The sequence below is a fragment of the Plasmodium berghei genome (genome assembly GCF_900002375.2).
Source record: "Plasmodium berghei ANKA genome assembly, chromosome: 12".
Classification (NCBI taxonomy): Eukaryota; Apicomplexa; class Aconoidasida; order Haemosporida; family Plasmodiidae; genus Plasmodium; species Plasmodium berghei.
The window spans coordinates 1,170,772-1,193,610 of NC_036170.2; the positions used below are offsets into that span (position 1 = coordinate 1,170,772).

General features: G+C 21.0%; 5 protein-coding genes across 5 annotated transcripts; 2 read left to right on the top strand and 3 right to left on the bottom strand.

The window, feature by feature from the left end:
- Positions 1-2,010: 2,010 nt before the first annotated feature.
- On the top strand, positions 2,011-4,149 carry PBANKA_1230200 (cdc2-related protein kinase 5; the record flags this gene model as incomplete). The annotated part of the gene is made up of 1 exon (XM_034566377.1): positions 2,011-4,149. The coding sequence occupies one exon, from the start codon at positions 2,011-2,013 to the stop codon at positions 4,147-4,149; it is 2,139 nt and encodes a 712-aa protein (XP_034422980.1).
- Positions 4,150-4,814: 665 nt separating this feature from the next.
- On the bottom strand, positions 4,815-12,249 carry PBANKA_1230300 (zinc finger protein, putative; the record flags this gene model as incomplete). Its single annotated transcript, XM_034566378.1, has 8 exons — positions 4,815-4,872; positions 4,966-5,185; positions 5,267-9,242; positions 9,339-11,306; positions 11,411-11,523; positions 11,666-11,780; positions 11,922-12,070; positions 12,192-12,249. The coding sequence occupies 8 exons, from the start codon at positions 12,247-12,249 to the stop codon at positions 4,815-4,817; spliced, it is 6,657 nt and encodes a 2,218-aa protein (XP_034422981.1).
- A 558-nt stretch (positions 12,250-12,807) lies between these two features.
- PBANKA_1230500 (RNA and export factor binding protein, putative) lies at positions 12,808-14,120 on the top strand (the record flags this gene model as incomplete). The annotated part of the gene is made up of 7 exons (XM_034566379.1): positions 12,808-12,835; positions 12,956-13,011; positions 13,176-13,244; positions 13,371-13,466; positions 13,599-13,667; positions 13,808-13,871; positions 14,026-14,120. 7 exons carry the CDS (start codon positions 12,808-12,810, stop codon positions 14,118-14,120), a joined length of 477 nt encoding a protein of 158 aa, XP_034422982.1.
- Positions 14,121-14,324: 204 nt separating this feature from the next.
- PBANKA_1230600 (conserved oligomeric Golgi complex subunit 4, putative) lies at positions 14,325-17,800 on the bottom strand (the record flags this gene model as incomplete). Its single annotated transcript, XM_034566380.1, has 3 exons — positions 14,325-14,642; positions 14,770-16,939; positions 17,067-17,800. The coding sequence occupies 3 exons, from the start codon at positions 17,798-17,800 to the stop codon at positions 14,325-14,327; spliced, it is 3,222 nt and encodes a 1,073-aa protein (XP_034422983.1).
- An 822-nt stretch (positions 17,801-18,622) lies between these two features.
- PBANKA_1230700 (protein phosphatase, putative) lies at positions 18,623-22,777 on the bottom strand (the record flags this gene model as incomplete). The annotated part of the gene is made up of 1 exon (XM_034566381.1): positions 18,623-22,777. One exon carries the CDS (start codon positions 22,775-22,777, stop codon positions 18,623-18,625), a length of 4,155 nt encoding a protein of 1,384 aa, XP_034422984.1.
- Between the last annotated feature and the right edge of the window lie 62 nt (positions 22,778-22,839).

A 22,839-nucleotide genomic window follows, 5' to 3' on the forward strand; every position in this document is an offset into this window, starting at 1 on the left:
TAGTTTACACTTTTGATATTTCTCTAAAATAATATATCTTAGCATCCTTAATTAATTTTCAAAGGCGTATATAATATATTTATATGATTTCCTCATTGCATTCAAGGCATTTTTTTAAAAATTAAACGCGCTAAGTACCCGATTTATTTTACTTAAAATATTATAATTTTTAAATAGGCTTCGTATATACTTAAAAAAGAATTGTGTAATATTAAGCACACTCGTTATATTACCAATCAGGTATATATACATATATTTGTGTGCATATATATTTTATTTTAGTTCTTAAAATGTATAAGATTTTAAGTATGAAATACACATTTTATTAATACTTCACTAATTTATTTTTTTCTCTTTTTTTTCGTAATTTGTGTTTAGTATAATTGATAATTCATTTATATTTTTATTATTCATTTTTTCTTTTTTTTTTTAATAAATTTGCTCACTTTATGAATGTTTTTTTTAATTTTCTTTAATTCATAAAATATTTCATGAATATTATACTATGTTATGTCTATTTCCCAATTTTACTGATTTTGCAACCTTGCTAAAGCAAGCACACTTATTAGCTATTAATATTTTTATTATATTTTTTAAAGAAAAATTAAAATTTTAATTAAAAAACAAATTTAATACTATGAGAGAAATATGACTTATTTTTCAACTATATTAAAATTAAGAATTTTTGCACATAGTATATAATCTTAGATCATATATATTCGTGCATATTTTCATACATAGTGCATCCTTAAGTCACATATTACGAGCATATGTTTTATTTACACACACGATATAAAAGGTGCTAATTTTCCAAAATGGAAAATATGAGAATACACATTTCAAAACTTGTTTTTGTATTAATATGTAATTTATAAATTAAAATATTACTTATACAAACTATTGAAATGTCAATTCATAATTATGCATATTATATGTTATTAATAAATTATTATATATGGGAAAAAAATGTTTTAAGGACCGTTTTTTCTCCTTTCAACATTTTTTTTCGTCTAATATTTTCCTTTTTTCCTTTTATTTTTCTCATTTTATTTTTTGTCAAAAACCCTTAAGTATTTGTATTATTTTCTTACTCATTTTTTTGTTTACATTTGAATATCATTTTTTATTGACCTTATCACTTTTTTTAATTTCGTTTTCTTCTTGGATTTTAATTTCATTTATTTACGAATTAATACATATGTTTTATTAGTTATATCTCTGTTTGATCTTAGAATATATTTTATCCATTTATATTGCATATGTACATATAAATATGTATACCCTATTATCACAATTTTGTTCATAAATGTATTGTTGGTGTAAGCTTAAATATGTTCTGTGCATGCATAAATGGCAATACTATCATGTTCTTTTTCCATCCACATTTTTATGGATACACAACGAATAATATAAGTCACATACTAATGTGAAATAGCTAATTTCTTCTGACATTTTTTTGCATTAAGTGGATAGAGAAAGTTATGCACATATAAAAGTTGTATATCATTGATTATATATATGTATACATATATTATTTTTTATTCTTTCTTTTTCACTTTTTATTTATTTATTATTTGCTAATTTTATCAATTTAATATTTTCCGTCATTTTTTTATCATATTACACTATTATAAATCTGCTGTGATTCAAATTTGAGCTTGCCCTTCAAAATACAAACCATTCTTTTTTTTTAAGCTTAAATAAAGAAACGCAAATCAATAAAAAAAAAAAAAAAGAAGCAAATATCCATTTCATTATATATTAGTATCATGGGTACTATATGCATGTATGGAATTTGTACAATATTGTTTGATATACATGAAAAATATACATTTAATTTTAGAATGATAAAATGATTGTATATATCCATAAGACATGTAGTAACATATATATTTAAATTTGACTAATTATATAGAATAATATAAAAATAAAAATTGTGTATATATAAGTATTTGTATAGATGCAAACGCTTCATATTTCTATAAAATTTATTCCACATTTGTATACAAAATGTATGGAATCACACTTACTAAATGTAAAATATATTTTAACAATATATATTCGACAGTATCATTAGAGGAAAAATTAGGAGGGGGAACATATGGTGATGTATATAAAGGGAAAGTAGTAAAATATAATAATAATAATAGTGATCTATATCAAAATACAAATTATTTACCATATGATTATTATACTGACGAATTTATTTTTTTTCGAAAAAATATATATGCAATTAAATTTTTTAAAGATGATTTAAGGACAATAAATGAAGAAGGTATTAGTTGTACAACATTAAGAGAATTAAGTTGTTTAAAAAATATAGGACGGCATCCAAATATTTTAAGATTAATAGATGTAACAATTGATAGACAAAAAGGTATTAGTGAATATATTAATAGACAAATATTACAACATTATACATCGAATTATCATCATCAAGTTAAAATAGATATGGTTCCATTATCACTCGATCAGAAGTTTATATTTGCTGCTTATGAATATTGTGATGGAGGGGATTTAAAAAAATTAATTCAAAAAACTAAAATTAGTGAAAATCAAGCCGGTTTATGTTTAAAAGAAGCAAAATGGTTATCCTTTCAATTACTAAATGGATTAGCTTATTTACATAATAATAAAATGTGCCATCGCGATTTAAAACCTGAAAATGTTATGCTACAATATACACATAATAATAAATATTTATTAAAAATTGGTGATCTTGGGTTATGTAGGGAGCTTAAAAATGATGGCGATATGACGCCCACTGTTTGCACTATTTACTATAGGCCATTGGAAGTTCTTCTCTCGAAATTTGACAGATCCAAAACGCGATCCGGAAAAAACGGGGTAAACAAAAGTGGAAGTGGAAGTGGAAGTGCCAAAAATGGAAGTGTCAAAAATGGAAGTGTCAAAAATGGAAGTGTCAAAAATGGAAGTGTCAAAAATGGAAGTGTCAAAAATGGAAGTGTCAAAAATGGAAGTGTCAAAAATGGAAGTGTCAAAAATGGAAGTATCAAAAATGGAAGTATCAAAAATGGAAGTATCAAAAATGGAAGTATCAAAAATGGAAGTGGGCGATGTAGCGAAGGGAGACGGAGTGATGATGCATATATGGGGGATGAAGCATTTGAAAAGGATTACGAAAGTTTTAATGATAGAGATTTTCAATATGGATTAAATGTAGATATATGGTCAGCAGCTTGTATAATTTGCGAATTAATAATAGGTAAGCCATTATTTCGAGGGGTAACCGAATTCGATTTAATTATCAGAATAGTAAATTCTTTGGGAAAGCCCAATAATGACGAATTAGAATATTTTAGCGATTCTCGTTTTTATCCTTTTAAAGATGATTTTTTTAATATTAAAATAAAGAATCGAAAAGATGCATTAAACGTAATAACAAATGGTAAAATAGATGAATTGGGAATCGATTTATTAGTTAAAATGTTAAAATATAATCCTAATGATAGAATAACAGCAGCAGATGCTTTATCACACCCTTGGTTTGCTGATATCAGATTTGATAATTTAGATGGTATAGGGGTATATAATTGGTATGTACATTGTTTAAAATATTATATAGGAATTAAAACATTTAGAGAAATAGAACAAAGAAAAAAAAACCTACTTACAACAACAATGATTTCTCATTTTTTATGTAAATCTAATGATAAATATGCTAAAGTTATTTTTAAATTAATTAATGATACATTTAAAAATTTGGGTGGGTATAAAAAAAGCGGAAGACGATCTTTTGCTATTTTTGCTGACAAATATGCAAATGAACATAAAAATACCAATGGGTTTATTAAAAGAGCTAGTATAAAAGTATTAAATGATATGAAAGAAAAAAATGTAATGGAAACTAATGAAGAAGTTTCATTTTATGACGACAGTACTACTTATTATACTTCTCCAACAAAGTCAGTTAAAAAAATAAATAAATTTAAAAGATCAAGTTTTCATACAATTATTCCTGATCAATCATATGAATTAATTAAAGGAATAAGAGTTAAGCGTAATTTATCAATACCCGATTTTTCAAGTCCAAATAATAAAAAATATTGTAGAAATCAAGCATGTTCAGTTACAACTACAAATCGAGTATATACTCAAAATATTCGTTCATTCAAAGAATTTACATAATTATAATAATGTAAAAATATGGGGGTTAAGGAAATAAAAATCGTGTATTTTCAAATTTAATATAATTTTTCCTTATTTTAATATTTTCCATTCTATATATTGAAACATAAACAAAATCATATTTTAATTCGCTTGCATTTTAATATATAAATAGTTATTTTATTTACACAATCATGTTTAGAAATAAAAATTAGCTTATCAAAATACCTTGTGTTTGCAAAAGGTGCATACTTATTTTTTTGTCAATTTTTTTGATATAATATTAAATGGAAAAGAAAAAAAAAAAAAATTATTCCCATTTATATAGACATATAGTAATACATATATGCATTTCCATTTTGAGAATCTTTTATTTGATAATGCATTTTTAACTTTTTTACTTTTTGCAAATTTTTTTTATTTATGATCTTTATCATTTTTCTGCTAAAACGTTAGCCATTTTTTTTTGTGTCTCGATTATAGCGATTTATATAATTTTTTTTTGAAAAATTTGCTAAAATTTATATGCCACGAAAACAATTTGGGAAATGGAAGTTTCATTATAAAGTGACTCTCATTTTCTGTTTTTAACAAATTTAATAATGATAAAAACAAAATAAACACATTAAAAATAGTGCACATATGCTTCATTAATGTTCACTTTTTGCTTATTTCTTGTTCATTAATTAGCTAAATTGAATTTGGCATGATGGGCATTTTGTGTTATGAGATGTTAAAAACCATCTATAAAAGGAAAACAAAATAATAAAAGATAAATGAATATTTGATCAAGAAAAATGAATAAATAAAAAAGAAATATGAAGGAAAGAAACTTACTTATGAAGGCAGTGACTGTGATAAGATGTGTTGCATTTTGAGCATACTTTATCACAAGTCTTTTTATCATATAATATCATGAAACAGATATTACACTGCGATTTGTTTTGGAAATAACTATTCATAAGGCTATCAAACTTTATAAATATTTCATTTATGTTTCCTATCCTGGCATATTTGTACATGCTCTTTATGGAGTTATGTATAGGGGCTCGTTTGTCTGATGGGGGGAAAGGTGGAAATTTATTTTGTTATTTTTTATTTTATTTTTTTTTTTATTTATTTATTTTTTTTAACATACCGAGGGATTCAATCTTGTCATTTATAATTAAAACAGAGAATGGATAGTTTGGCATGAAGTTTAGAGAAAGTTTGGCAGTGACACCTTCGATGTTTTGAGAATCATCATCTTCTGTTATCTTAAATTTAAAAGTAAGGGTTTTGTGAAATTTATCATAATAATATGTTGTGCTAATATAATTTTTTGAAATATTTTCTAATTCATTTATTTGATTGTTTATAATTAAATTTGATAAATATAGTTCATTAATATTTTTTATTTCTAATAATTTATTTTCATTTATTGCCATTATAGATTCAGTTGGATAAACTGCAATTAATTGAAGTAAAAGATTTATAGTAAGTAAAAATATATACATTTTTTTTTCATTTTTTTTGATGAGTTTTAAATCGTATTTTGTATCCGAATCACTATACATACAACTTCTTTTATCAATGCTCTCGAACTTTTCTAAAAAATTATAAATATCAACACCATGTTCTTCTAAATATATCAAAAAGTTTTTGTATAATTCAGAATCATATATAAAATATTCAGAAGAAAGACATATATTTACTAAAAATAATAGTATGCTCAAATAATTCCTTTTTAACAAAAATTTATATAAATCTAAAATGCTCTTATCTAGGTTTATCATTAAAAAGGGGTTTTTAATTCCACTTTTTAATAAAAATAGTGGGTTAGTCTTTTTCCCTTTTTTACCAAAATTGCCCGTGTTGCCACTTTGCGAAATCTGACCATTTTTCGAGATTTGCGAACTTTGCGCATGCTCAATTTCTCTTTTTTCAACATCATCGACAAACCTACTATGAGTTTGATTGATATTGAGTTCATCATTTGGAGAATGTGCTACAGATATTTCATTTTTTTTTAAAGGATTAACAATTTTGTGAGTTGTTTTTTCAATTTTTGAAAATTTTCCACTATTTACATAATTGTGTTCACTAAAGAAATCACTTTCAGTTTTATGAATATATAATTGTGTTCCAAATATTATATTTTCGATTTTTGTGGACAACAGATTGCCATTCTTTTCGCTTTCGTTGTTGTCGCTTTCGTTGTTGTCGCTTTCGTTGTTGTCGCTTTCGTTATTATGATTTATTTTTTTTATAATTAATTCTTCATATTTCTCCATATTAGAGTCGAAAAAAGAATACAAAAATTCATTTTGACAATTTCTGTCTATACACAAATATGCATTCAAAATTTCAAAATTTTTTGGATTATTCTTCTTAATTTGATGTAACTCTTTTACCAATATAGTATTTAATAATATTATACTTAGAATTCTATTAATAAATATTGTGTTTTTTTTATATTTATCTATATTTAAGACTAATATATATAAATAGTATGTATTTAGATATATATCAAATATTTTTCCTTTAATTATTTGTAGCATTTGATTAGTTATATCATTTTCAATTATTTTATCAAAAAACAATAATGATTTATTATTTTTATTAAAAATGTTTTTATAATTATCAATATCTAAATATAAAGATAGGAAATTAATTTTTTTAGTCCCATTTAAATATTGTGGGAAATTTTTAAACAACTCTTTTAAAGTTTTTATACTTATCAATTTTAATTTTTTATGAGCAAATGAATTTCTACATTGATTTATAGACAATATAAAATAAACAAGTTTTATTAAATTTTTTATAATATTTTCATCTTGAATTATTTCATATTTTTCCTTTTTCGTAATTAAAAATATTACAAATTTTAGAAAATGTAACCCCATTTTATTTTGACCAAAAATAGTATCTGTCAATTTTGTTGAAATATCATTTTCTTTTATTTTTTTCATTTTTCCTAATTTATTTGTCTTAAATTTTTTATCACCTTTTAGTTTATTTCCTAACACACTGTCTAAACTTTTTATTTTTTTTTTGTAAAAATAAATTTGTTTATTCCATATTTTTTTGTAATGTTCATTTAAAAAATAAAGATAATTATTTAGACAACTTTTTATCATTATTTTGTTTGTTTCAAAAAAGCTATTGTTATTTGTTTCGTTTGTTTCTTGAGCATTTTCACATAAATTTTCTAATTTTGAATTCTGAATTTCTGAAAAATTCATGTCTTTTTCTTCATCTTTACTAATAATTAAATATGTAGCATAAAAATATATATCATAATTTTTTAGAGATAAATATTTTATATTTTTAGTAAAATTTTTAATAAGTTGAAAATTAAATAAGTTATAATTGTTAACATATTTACTAATATATACCAAATGAAATATTAAATTCAAACTTCCGATTTCATTCTTTTCACATAATTTTAAACTAAAATTTTTATTTATATAAGTATGCAATTTTTCTGGAATAATTTTTTTTATTTTATTTATTTGATCATTGTAAAATTCCACATTATTTATCTCATTTTGTTTGCTATTTTTATTTTTGCTTATTTCTTTTGGTTCTATACAATAGTTGTATTTGTTTATATAATTTATTACACAATGTTTAAATAAAAATATTTTAATTTTTAATTGGTATAAATTATTTACTTTAAAATTTATTAATTCGTTTGAAAATGTTTCTAAAAACGTATCATTTGTTTGATCTATTATATGTTCTGTCTTTCCTTTAAGTTTTTTCAATAAAAATTTACATATATTTAAAATTTTATAATTCTTAACAATTTTCATATTATAAATAATATCTGAAATTGTTATATCTTGAGTGTTTACATTTTTAATGTATTTTTTTTTTCCTTTTTTTTTTTTAATATAATAATAATATATTATAAAAAAAAACTCAAATTTACTACATTTATTTATTTTATCTTTTTCTAACTCTTCTTTTAAAGATAATAAGAAAAAAACAAATTCTTCACGTTCAATATTTTGATAAATAAAATGATAAAATATGTCTAAACTTGTCATATTTTCTACAATGTCCATATTTGAATAATTAGAACATTCCTTTATTTCTTCATTATACAATAAAAAAGTAATGTTTTTTATATCATATATAGTTAATGATTCTATATTATTATATATTTTGTACAACTCTATAAATCGATTAATATATATATTGCTTAAGACATCGCTTCGTTGCATTTCCAAGTGGATTCGCATTTCCTCATTTTCGCCATATTTCTCAAATTTGAAACATTCGCATGTTGCTATCCCATTATTTACGTATCCAATTAAATAGCAAATTTGAGAATCATTGGTTACTTTTTTATGATTTAAAATAATATTGTAGTTGTTTGTGCAATTATCAGAACAATCATCACTATAATATGTAGAAGACAACTGTAAATCGTATATATTTGATAAATCTGAATGTTCATATGTTTTGTCACTATTTATTTCAGAATCAGTTATTTCAGTATTAGAAAAGTTAACTATATTATTATGTTCACAATTTGTTGAAAAGAATTTAAAAATATTTTTCATCACAATTAGACAAGAATAAATAGATTCTTTTTTAAAATGTGAAAATAAATTTCTACAATATATTTCAACATCTTTTTGATTTATTTTTAAATAAATATTTAAAAGAAAGTATAAATATAAATCATTTAATTTATTATAATCAGGTTCATTTTCTATAAGTCCGAAATTGTCTACTCCATATTTGAAAATATTAAATTTTGTTTTCTCAAAAATTTTAAAAAAAAATTCAATAAAATTATCTTCACAAAATATATTATTTTTTATAATTCTATTTTTATATATATATAATATATTATTGTAAAAATTATTTCCAAATAAAATATTATTTTTTGAAAAGTCAATATATAATGCTGTATAAAAAGATCTAATTATATTGCTGTCAATATTTATATGGTTTTCTAAATTTGATGGAATAGAAATATATTCATCATAAATTGATAAAACAGTTTTTTCAATATTAAGAAATTTTTTATTCTTACTTTTCATAAAATTTATTAATTCTACACACACTTTTAATTTCATTTCTAAATTTTCCTTATTCGATGGGGAATCTACTAATATCTACATTAAATAATAAAATAAAATAATACAAATATAAATATATATGATTAAGAAAATATGAAAAACAAAACAAACATAAACAATTTAATTTATCACCTTTATAAAGTCAGATGCCAATATATAATGATCTTTAATATTTTCTTCATAAAATAAATATATAAAATTTAAACAAATTCGAATAAGAGAAAAATATATGTTTTTTTCAATATTTTCAGAAAGTATTATATTTTCAAAATTTTTTAATATTTTGATCAAACTTGTAAAATATTCATTTTTACCATTAATATTATTACAAATAAATTGTAGAATAAAAAAATGATTTTCTAAATTTGGAATTATTTCATAATATTTTAGTTTAATCAAATTGAAAATAGAATCAAACACATTTTTAAATGTATTTATGAAACGTTCTTGAGTATTGTTTGATTTTTTTATTTCAATATGTTTATTATTATTTGCAAATGTTAAATCTTTTAATTTTAAAAATAATTTTAAAATAAAACTAATACCATCATTATATATATAACCTTTTTCATCATTTCTAGTCTTTTCTTTTTTATTTTCTAATAATATTTCATTCTCTAAAAATTCATTATTTTTTATTTCAAATAATTTAGAAATATAAAAATCTAACATATCAAGAATATCAATTAATAAAACATCATATAAACTTTTAAATGAACTTATAAAATGTGTGAATACATCTATAAAATCATTTTCTTCGATAATTTCTTTTTCTATATTTTTTCTTAAGTCTTTTAGTTTTGTTTTTTTTTTATTATCATTATTTTTGTTTTTTTCTGTTTTCTTTAAATGTTTTATATCAAAACAATAGTAACTATTTTCAAGTATATCATATATACACATGTTTTTAAAGCAGTAACTATAATTTGAAAATCCTTTTTGTATTAAAACTATTTCAAGTGGAAAAATAAATATATTTTTTCTTAAGACATTACAACATTCAAATATTTCTAACTCTCTTTTTGTAGATTTGCATTCGTTTTGTTCTCTATCGGGTTCTACATTATGTTCCACAGTCTGGTCATGTATATTTGTCAACGTTTGCGATTTTTTTTGTAAAAATGGATTAAAAATATCACATAAATAGAGGAAGATGTCGTAATATATTATCAATGACGATTTTTTTTTATTTAGTAATAAAAAATAAAAAAGAAAAAAAAAGAAAAAAAAATTTTGTTGGATATATTCTTTTTGAAATATATAAATAAATAAAGGGATGTTAAAATTAAATATATCATTTTGGTATACTCTATTTTGTTTAACTAATGATAAATAGCTTCTCAAAAAATGTGTATTTATCATTTTATTATTTTCAGAATAAAAATACATTAACAAAATGTGATTAATATTTTTTAAAATATATTCTTCTTTATCACTTAATATACAGCATATATAATTGTAAATACTTAAATTTGATTCGTTATCATCTAGATCAAAATAATTTATTTTGTTTTGTTTTAATATATATATTATATTATATACTGATAAATATATTATTTTTCTTAATTTTAAATTGTGTTTAGTATTTTTGTAAACATTATTTAAAAGTCTAAAAAATGTTTGAAACATATTATGAAAATATGAAAATTCATTTTTTATTTTGTCTTTTAATACACTATTCATTTTTTTAGTAAATTCATTAGTATTATCATTATCAACTATTTTCTCAAATTCAATATTATTTTTAATATTCTTTACAAGTATATAAATAAAAGATGGAAAAAAACATAAAACATTAAACAAATAAACAGTACTATCATAATCTTCATTATTTGTTGTATTATTTAAATTGCATGTTACAGCTTCCTCTAAATCATTTTTTATATATTTTAAACAATTATATAAATTAGTAATATTTACATTTAAAGATTTTATATTTTGATATAATTTATTTTCTTTTTGCATTCTTATTTTATTTACATTTTTTTCTTTTCTTTTTTTTTCTTCAATATTTTTTTTATCTGCCTCTATTAATTCTTCATTTACTAATTCTTTCTTTGGAAATATTAGAGTAAGTATTTCTTTTGATATATATTTAACCTATAAAAAAAAAAAAAAAAAAAAGTTATAGGACTTTAGTTGTGTCTCTATATAATATGTAACCCTAAGTTTATCAAACATAAATATAAAATATATTGATTTACATTTTTATTGTAATCAAAAGTTGAAACAAACAAAGGAGGAAACAATGTTTGTAAATGTCTTTTTATTCTCTTATTTATTCTTTTAATAAATAGTTGGAGGCAAACATTTAAACCTACAAAAAATTAAAAAAATACACATTATATACATATATATATAATTGATATTATATCACATTGCATGAATATAAAAACTTTATTTATAAGTACACAATATATAGTCAAAAAAAAAAAAAAAAAAAAAAAATATATGATTACTTTCTCTGATATTGCAATTTGGATGAAATATTAATTTTTTGTAAATATTCACAAAACTTGGGAATACATTGTTAAGTTCATCGTCACTGCATTGATTTAAATGATTAAGCAAATCCTATATATTTATAAATAAAAATAAATGGTCATATATTTTATCATTTTGAAACTTGTTAAAAATTAAAGAACAAATTTATAAATATTGCCAATAAAAATATACGATAACTATTTCAAAACTTTAGCTAATTTGTGAACATACATTTAAACCTTTCAATTTAGTTTGAAGGTTTTTTTTTTGAAGTTTGCTAATACAATTAGTGACTATGTGAAAATGTTGGGACTCTAAATTTGTAATTTCATTTTGGCTTGTGTCTAAAAAAATGTTAGTTAATAGAGCTTCCTTACTTACTGAAAATGGGAAATAATCATAGAAGTTGGAATAGAAATGAAAAACAAGAATAAAACAAACAATGAAAACATATATATAATTATAAACATTCTTAAGCTTTATATATTTTTGTAAGTATACTATAACTTCCTTTGGGCACATATTCATCCTTTAATTTTACTACTTTTTTTTTTTTCATAGTGTCATATCTATTGGGTGTGTTAAAAAGTTTAATAGAGCATACATATATAGATATAAATAAGCGTATTAGTTAATGAATAAGTACATATGCACAAATATATAAGCATTACATAAACGTTTATAAACATTTATAAATATATATATAAACGTTATATATATTCAGGGGAATAATTTTTTATTTTTTGATATATAATTTTTTCCATTAAAATGTTGTTATACTTTTAACCATTTATTGAAAATTTAATAGTTAAGAAATCACAATATTGTACATATATATTTATTCATATACATTATTTAACGACGTTTTCCCCGATATGCTTTTTTTTTATTCCATACATGATGTTTATAAAAAAAAATATGCATAACATCTATTCTTATATTATTTAATAAAATAAATTTCTTAAATTAGTTTTTCATCCTTTGGCTATATTTATTTAGTTTTATAAAATTTGGCAAATATAATTTATCCATTTTATTATGCAAATTATCCATATTATATACTACATGCATATTTGTCATTTTTTTTTTATTATTCTTAATTTCTCATAAAATAAGAATGAGAGAATTTCGGAGATATAATAATGGTTTGTTTTATTGCAAAAATTAAGAGATTAAAAATTATAAATTTATTTCATGTACATATAATATTGGGATTTCTCTATACATTCGTATATATACAATTTTTTTATGTTTAATTTTTCCAGACGATCGTCAACATAGAAAACATAATAGATCGCATGGTAAATATGACCGTTCCAATGTATAAAATAAAATAACAAAAAACCTGATTGCAATTTATTTATATATCCATATATTTGAGGATCCTTTGAGAAACCTCTAACCATTGCATATATATGAATATTTCGTTTAATCTATTTTTTGTTCGCTTCCGCTATTATTTTTTATGTTTCTACTTTCATATAGAATATTGGATATAAAACGAATAACCACTACAGCCGAATAAATAAACAAAATGGGAAAAATAAACATAGAGTAAATACAAATACAAGGAAATAAATGAGCATGTATATATATACATGCACGATTAATAAATAAATAAATAAAAATAATATAAATAATAACCCCATAATATGCATATCTTCATTACCCCTTCGAAAGAATCGCGATAACATGAGGAACGATATGGAACGAACTTCACATGCCCGAGTTAAAATATCCAATTTGGAATATACAATTACCAAAGATGATTTAATGGTATAAAATAAATGTTTACACATGTAATATATATATGTGTTATGAGTGATAATAATGTGGTTATTGTCTAATATATTTTTTACAAAACTAAGCTTATAATTTTTTTTTTTTAATTTCAATTTTGTTTTGTAGGAATTGTTTACTAATGTATGCAAAGTTGTAAACGCATGGATAAACTATGATCATACGGATAGATCGGATGTAATTTTTTTTTTTTAATTTATTACAGCTAGTTCACCAAAAAAAAAAAATAATATAATGTGTATGTGCATATGCATATGCATATGAATTTATTCGCTTTCTTGTGTGCAAATATTTATTTTGAATATTCTTATTTATAGGGAACAGCAGTTTGTATTTTTGAAAGTATAGAAGATGCTCAAAAAGCGATTGATAAATATGATGGTAAGATGAAGATAAAAATTGTGAAACACTTTTATTTTCACATTGTTTTGATATACTATAAAATATATGTACTCAAATTAATTCGGAAATACAGTGCATATATTGGTGAAAATATTCTGACTGTTCATAATTTTTTTTATCACGCCCTTAATAGGTTCCGAGATTGAAGGGCAATCCATTAAAATGGAAATACTACACAAATCGAATTATAGTTACAAAAAAAGATATAAAAATAAATGCCCTTGGTGATTTTTTTTTGTATGGTTTGAATGCAAATGTATAATTTTTTTTTATTTTTAAATTATTGTTTCGAACAATGTGTCTAAATACCTAATAATTTGCTCATATTTTATTTACACTTATTTATTACTATTTTTTTGTTTGCACATTTGAAAAAAAATATCTATAGCACACTCAAACTTTGTGTGGCTTTCCCCTTAATAACAAACTTTACTAAATCTTCAAATTCATATATAACTTAATTGATTTTAAAAAATCATCAGGAATGTCATTTCTTAGTGATATTATATTTTCAATTTCATTTGTGCTTAGGTTGTTTTTATTTTCATCATAAAAGTCTTTAAAATCTTGTAAATCATTTATATTCAATAATTCACAAATTTCCAATAATTTTAAGAATTCTTTCTTTATATTAATACTTGTTACTGAAGTAAAAAATAGCATGAGATTTCTTATGTCGTTATCTATTTGCACACATCCATAAAGGCTGAATTTCTTTGTCATTATAATCCGTTCGATATATTTGCAAATCTAGATGAAAAAGGAATGTAAAACATGCACATGTACATGTTTTTATGCATAAATTATTTACAAGCAAGGTAAAACAAGTATAAACAAAAGTTTACAATATAGTAGTATAGAGATCAAAATTTATTACCTTTTCAGCCAACATGTTTACAATTATATGGAAAATGTTTTGATTAAAATAAAGAGATATGTGATGTAAAATTAACTTAATCTTAACTATTAAATTATGTATATATGGGTCATTTAATTGGTAATAAGAATATTGTTCGCTAGAAATGTCAAAGTTGATATTTTCTATTACTACTAATTGAGAGACAAAATGTATTTTTAAAATATTTAATAAATTTTTACAATTTTCTATATTTAATTTTTCATAATCATTTAAAATATTATCATAATTAGTCAATGCATTATTAAACATTAGTAAATAATTTTGAGTTTTTTTTTTTTGAGATACATCATTTTGTAAAAATCGTTCAGAAAAATAATCATGAATAAAAATTTTATATTTTTGTATATACTGATAACATGCTTCAATATTATTAATACAATGAGGATAACTAAATTTTGAATTAATAATTTGATTTTCTATATTATTATCTTGATTATTATTTAAAGGGTTGTATAAATTATTATAATTATTTTGAGATAAATAATTATAAATATCATCAATTTTTATATTATCAATTATTTTTGTATGATTTGTAGATTGTCCAGTAAATAAATTGTCTGAAGCAATTGTCTGGCCATAATGTGTAGTATAGGAATTATTTGAAATATCAATAGCATTATAATTATGAAAATTACTTTTTTTATCATCATCATTATTATTTTCAGAACTAATATAACTTAATGATGTTACAAAATTTTGAGCTATTTGCACAGTCTTATTATTCTTACTATTTTCTGTATAATTATTATTATCTATGCTTTTTAACAATTTTTTAAAAGAAAATTTTTTTAAATTATTTATATCATGAATAAATGAAGAATATATACTTTTACTTGTTTTTATATTATCTTTTAAATATTCTTTTAAAGTAGTAGATATTATTATCATAATATTATTTATCAAAACACATATAATATTAATATCATTCATATTTATACTTCTACAAACAGATTTTTGAAAAATAAAAAAAGAATCTTCTAAAAAAGTGGAAGTATATTCATTATTATTACCTGCACTATTAATACTATATACTTCATCATTATATGTCGAAATATTTTTATTAAATGGCTCGATGATTTTATTATTTTCATCATCAATCAGAGATAACATAATATCGTCTGTCAATATAAATGCTTTATTTATACAATGTCTAGAAAATAAAATTTCATGATCTATATAAGAACATATAGAATCTTGTATAATATTTATATATGGTATATTTTTATATATACCATTTGTATTTGAATATATATTTGTATTTATATAATTTTTTATATCAAATATATTGTTTAATTTTTGAAATTTATTATTATATAAATCATGTAAATATATTTTTATATTAACAAAATTATAACATAACAATGATAAAATTTCTATATTTTTATCATAATCTTTTAATTCATCAAAACTGTTTATACATAACTTTACATGGGAGCAAAATGTTCGAAATATTACACTAATTATTTTATTATATATTAATTCGATTTTTCTATTATATATTATATATACTAAATTATCTTTAACTAACTTTTCAAAATATAAATTATATTTATATAAACAACTATAACATTTTTTTATGCATTCAATATAAATATTATCTTCTTTACTAACTATTTTTTTTTTTAACAAATCTATTATTTTATCTATTTCTATTTCTACAAGTGTATATATAACTATACAAACAAATAAATATTCATCATAATATATTAAATAATTATCTAAATCATTTTTATTTTCTATTTTATTACATTTATATAATGTATTATTGTCACTTTCCTCATCTTTTTTGTCTTTTAATAAATTATTTTCAATATTTCTATTTTTATCATCATATTTTTCTTCATGTTTTTCATTATTTTTATCACTTTCATTACTACTATAATTCGAATTATCACTTTTTTTATTATTTACATTTTCTTTAAACAACATTTCTTTAGAATTATTTTTCTTGTCAGTATTGTTCAATGGTGAATCTATACTATCTGTCTTATTTTCAAAGTTTTTTTTATTTTGTGTTGTGAATAAACTAAGATAAATGTTTATTTTATCCTTTACATTTTCAATATTTTTTTTTTTAATTAATTCAATTATTTCATTTTCTATCATTTCTTTTACTCGATTATAATATCTATAAAAGGTGAAAATAAGAAAAGTGATCATATAATTTAGATAAAACATCAAGTATGCAAAATATTCAAAAGTTAAATATTTCATATATTATGATATTTGTAAAATAAAATTTTCGTGATAATTACCTATTAAGCAAATCTATTTTGTCTTTATTCATTTCGTAAATTTGTGTATATGCCTGAACATGTTCATTCGCTTTTTTTTTATCTAAATTATTTTGAAAAATAAAAGGTCTTTTATAATTAACATAATCCGTTATATCATTTTGAATAGTTTTATCCTCGTCATTTAAAAAGTTGGAAAATTTTTGCTCATATTTTTTTTCATTATGGTTTAGAAAATATAATGAATTATATTTAAATATGTTTTTCCGTATTTCTAAAAATAACTTTAAAAATGGAATAGTATCAATGTAATTATTTATTTTTAAATTTTCTTCGATTTTATTTATATAATCTTCAATTTTTATTTTTAATATAATAAATTCATAGGATGAATTGATATTTGATATAGTTTTATACACATTTTCAATTTTAGAAAAGGCATCATAGTTACAGTTTTTTTTAAAAGATTTATTTATTTCGCTTAATTTTTTTTTAAATGACATGTGTTTTTTTATATAGATATTTATGTTGTCAATATTGTTGATAAAATTTTCTTTTTCCCTTTGTTGATTTAAAGTTATTTTTAAATCAAAATTATTATCTAACATATCTAGCTTTTCAATATATTCATTTATTTTATTAATATTGGATGTATAATGTATATCAACATTTTTAGTTGTATTTACAACTGTCTCATCACCATATTCATGTTGGTGGCTTGAGGATGTACTCGAAAAATTGTTTTCCATTTTCATTATTCATTTACAAAAAAATAACTATTCTATATCCATACATTAAGCTTATACATGCGTATTGTGTAGATATGCCCATTTAACAAAAAAAAATTCCTTTTATTCATTCCTTTGTAATACTTTTAATTATCCTTGATTTTTATGATATTGAGTTTGAGCTTAAAAATGTGTCACTTTACAGAAGTATGATATCAACAAAAATGAAAAAAAAAATATAAAGCCGAAATAAATTCGACAAAATAGTACATAAAATTAAAAAAAATAATGTAAATGCCTTAATAAAAATATTTAACCTTATGAAAATCTAAAAGATATACATAATCGCTTAAAATTGTTAACCAAATTTAAATAGTAATAACAATACGAATGATTATATTATATATATATAAGAACAAAAAATATAAAAAAGGTAAATGAAACATCAGGTAATAGTTAGGTAATTTTCATACTGAACACCAAAAATAGGCATTAGCTTTTTAATGCGTCCCACGCCTAAAAAAATATTGAACAGCTAAAAATTTGCAAACTAAATAAATAGCCAAAATAATTTTTTAAATCATTAATTTGCTCATATATATACGAGTAATAAATATTAACATGTAATAATATATGCAAGTTTATTTAAAAAAAATATTAACAATAAATAAACATATGAACGCATAAAAAATTGGTAAAATGAAATAATGAAAAAATATGACTATGCAAGGTGTTTTTTATAAAACAAAAATAATAACACACAATAAATTTATTTATGTGACGAAGTATTTCATTCCAGATAATGCTACGTCATGAATTGTGTACATCAACGAACATCCCCTAAAATGCTTAATTTTGAAAAAACATTGTAGGAAATAAAAAAATACAAAAACATGTACTGTCATCAAAATTTCCACTATTAATAGTGCTCTTAACAATATTTTTAGCGAGCTGTGTACATTCTTTTTTAGTGAACATACATGTATGCAACATATAATTTATATCGATGTTTTTTGAATCCCGATTAATGATATGCGTGTTGTAAATATGGTAAATTTTTTGGATTTTTTTATAAATAGGTTTATTATTTTTTATTATATTTAAAACATAAATCGGATTAAGAAATTCAAAAACACCATCCGATGCGATAATTAGCAAATGAAAAAAATGTTTGTTTTCTTTTTTTCCTGATCGATATACATAATTTTTATTTAATGAATTATTTTTAATATGCAAATATGGAGATAATGATTCATTCAAACATAAGTTAGTATTTTTTTTTTTCATTTTTTTAGAGTCATTAATATTTTCATTGTCTTTATAAATGGTCATAATACTTTCAAGTTTTTCTTCAAAGGAATTATAACTTTCATATTTATCTATCACATTATTACAACAATCGTTTGTTTGTTCTTTTTCAATGTAATTTACAAGTATGTTACTATTTTGATATAATTCGCTTTTCGTATTAAGTAAAGCAATATTTTTGATTGAATTTATTTTTCCATAACTATTCAATAAATATATCATTTTGCAATTTATACATTTTTGTATTTTATAAATATAATGAATATTATTAATCAAATTTATATTATTCATGTCATATTTATATATATTAGAATTGTTAGACAAAATAAAATTTGAATCATTACATTTCCCTTTTAAATCATAATCACCTATTACTCTGCATGGGTGTAAACATTCATATAATCTGTTAAATTTAATTAAATTAAATGGAACATTGCCTATATTTATTTGTTTTCCATCTTCTTTTAAAATATATTTATTTATTTTTATGATCCAATCATTTAAATCATTGCTTATCGAAATCTGTTCCTTCATTTCTCTTGTTTTTTTTCCTTTCTTCTTTTTACTGTCATTGAAATCCTTAATATTTGATACTTCTTCTGTGCCTTTGATTCTAATTTGATAATCGGTTGTTGTAAATTTTTCTTTATGTAATTCCTTTTTATCACACCTCATGTTTTTAACTTTTTTTTTTAAGTTTTCTTTATTTTTTTCCATTTTTGAGATAAAATAATCCTTTTTTAAATTATCATAAAAATTTAATTTATACATTCTAAGATATTCCATATAGTTATTGCAATTATGTTCAGAATTTAATTCATTATATGATATTGATTCCTCATTAATAATATAATTCTTATAGTTAGGAACTCCGGTATTTGAGGGTTTGGGAAAAATATTATTTTTCTCAATATCACTTTTATTTTTTTTTATTTCATTTTTTTTATTCTTCTCTTTTTTCAATTTATTACTCATTGAATCCCCGTATGCAAATTTTTCCATATCAAATGTCATAATAGCACATTTGCTGTCCCCAGTATTATTTACATATATATGATTTTTCCTAAGTAATACATTAATGATACATGACCCAGAATAATTCCTTAATTTGTTATCCAAGCTATATTTATAATATAAGATATCAAGTATGGGGTGTAAAAGTTTTAAAGACATGTGAATATTAAAAAATGTGTAAATTAAAAGATAATAAAATAATTTATGAACGTTTTGAATTAAGAAAATGGAAGCATTTGAATCAGTGTGGCCATCACATATTGTAAACAAATGCATATCAAACTGAGTAGGTGTTTTTTTTAAAATATTTCTATTATTATCCTTATCATTTTTTTCTTTACTCTCTTTATCTCCTGAATTTCTTTTTATAGTACTTTTATAATAGTTTACAAACATTTTTCTTTTTTTATCATCAAAGTATTCTTTCTTTTGTTTTTTTAAATTCGTTAGTGAACTAAAAGTTGTATCCATTTCTTTTTTTGATTGATCATTATGGCAATCTTCTTGTTCCATAAATGATAGTGTATTGGTATGTTTATTTGTTGTATAAGCTTTATTTTTATTATATAAAAAATATATTTTTTTTTCCTTTTCATAAAATTCCACGTCAGAATATGAATAAGGGACAATCGATTTGAAGAAATTGTTATTTCTTATATTTTTTAAACAACAATTGCTTTTATATTTGTTAATTTTACTATTTTTTATATACCCTATTTCATTATCATTATGATCACAAATTATTGGAATATTGCAAAATATACTTTTACCTGATTTGTTCATAAAATTCTGATATTTTAAGTTACCATGTTCATTAAAAAATATGTCTGTGAAATAATTATTTGGTAAGTTGTCATACATTCTAAAATGCCGGCAAGTTTTGCACTCGACCATATAATCATTTAATATAAATCCTTCAGTCATTAGTTCGTATTTTACATTATCATGATGTTTATTTATTATTTGATCTTCTCCTTTTTCATTTTCTTCTATATTTTCAATTTTACATGAACAATTAATATTATTCCTAACCGAGTCAGAAAATAATTCAATTTTATCATAACCTGTAATACGTTTATTATTACTACATGGTATAGACACGTTGTTTTCGCAAATAGCATCTGAAAGGAAACCCTCATTATTTTTGTTTTTACTGTAATAATGTAAATATTCAAATTCATCTGAAACGGTAAAATCATCTGAATTGTGTGTATTATAAATATTATTATTATTAGTTTTTTTGTTTTTTATATTTTTTTTTGCATTATTCGAATGATTAAATAGGTAATTAAAGTAACACAAATTATATTTGTCGTTACTTTTTATACATTCCCATTTTTTGCATGCTTTGCAAACAAATTTAACATTTGGGTATTTCTTTAAGTTTTCATTAAATGTATAGTAGTTTTCTTCTTTGTCATTTGGTAACATTTGTGATTTTTCAACACCATAATTTATAACATTTAATTTATAAGGAGCAAAATCACAAACTTTATTTTTTTTATTTTGTCTTTTTATTATATATTTCTTCTTATTATTTTGATCACAAAAAAAGTAATTACAAATCATATCGTAGTTCTCTTTTTCTGTATTGTTATAGGTCTTTTGGATTAAGTAATATGATGGCAATGCAAATTTTAAGTAAATGTTTTCACTGGTTTTACTATGAAATATATTTTTACTATTTCTACTATTTTTATTAGTTTTACTATCTTTATTTTCCCAGTTGCTTTCTTCATAATATTCATCACTGTCCGTACCAGAAAATTTGGATTCACTATTATGCTTATTATTAGGTTTCAATTTTAATAATTTAAAAATATCTTCTAATATGTTATATTTAATATTCCGCTTTTTATTTTTTGCTTTTATCGAATTAATAAAATTACTGACCTTATTATATATTTTATACGAACTAAACATGACATGAGAACTTGTATCCTCATTTTCATGATACCTTCCCTGTTTGCTATAAAAACCATAATTAAAAATGAAATTGTTTTTTTTTTTTTTTGTTTTACAATCATTTGCGTATATGCCTATCTGGCTTTTTTTTTTTTTCACTATTTGTAAATATTTATATAAAGAAACAAGTTTTATAGAATATTTATTTATTTTATCATGCCTCAATAAAAAACATTGGTAGCATCTTTTACGATCAATTACTAATTCAAAATTTATATATCTATATACATCATTTATTAGATTATATAATAATCTAGAATTATTATTTAGTCTCAAAAATTTGCCTAAATTATTTTCTCTGTTTTTATCTCCTTTATTAATATTCAGTTGCTCATTTTTCGTCGATAATTGAATTGTAGTTTGTATTTTTTCCATTTTGTGGACTTTTGTCTTTACTGATTTTTCTAGTGTGCTAAATATATTTCGAATGTGGTATCCTTTTTTAATTCTTATAACTGAAAAATATAAAATATCACTATCCCCATATTTTATTATTCTTGTTCTTCTTTTTGTTTTTCCTCGTTTTCTTTTCCTACTTTTTACATTTTTTTTTATTGTTATATTATCAGAAAATTGGATATTTAAGTTTGGCTTATATTCATTTCTACAACAATTAAAATTATTTATGATATTATTTTTTAGTAAAATTGAAGAAACCATTTCATATTTATAAGGCAGTTCCCCCATATTATTTTCTTTGGATTTTTTGTGATCCATATTTTAGTAAATGTACGTTTTTAGAAAATTAGCATGTATTAGTTTGGAGTTATATAAATAAT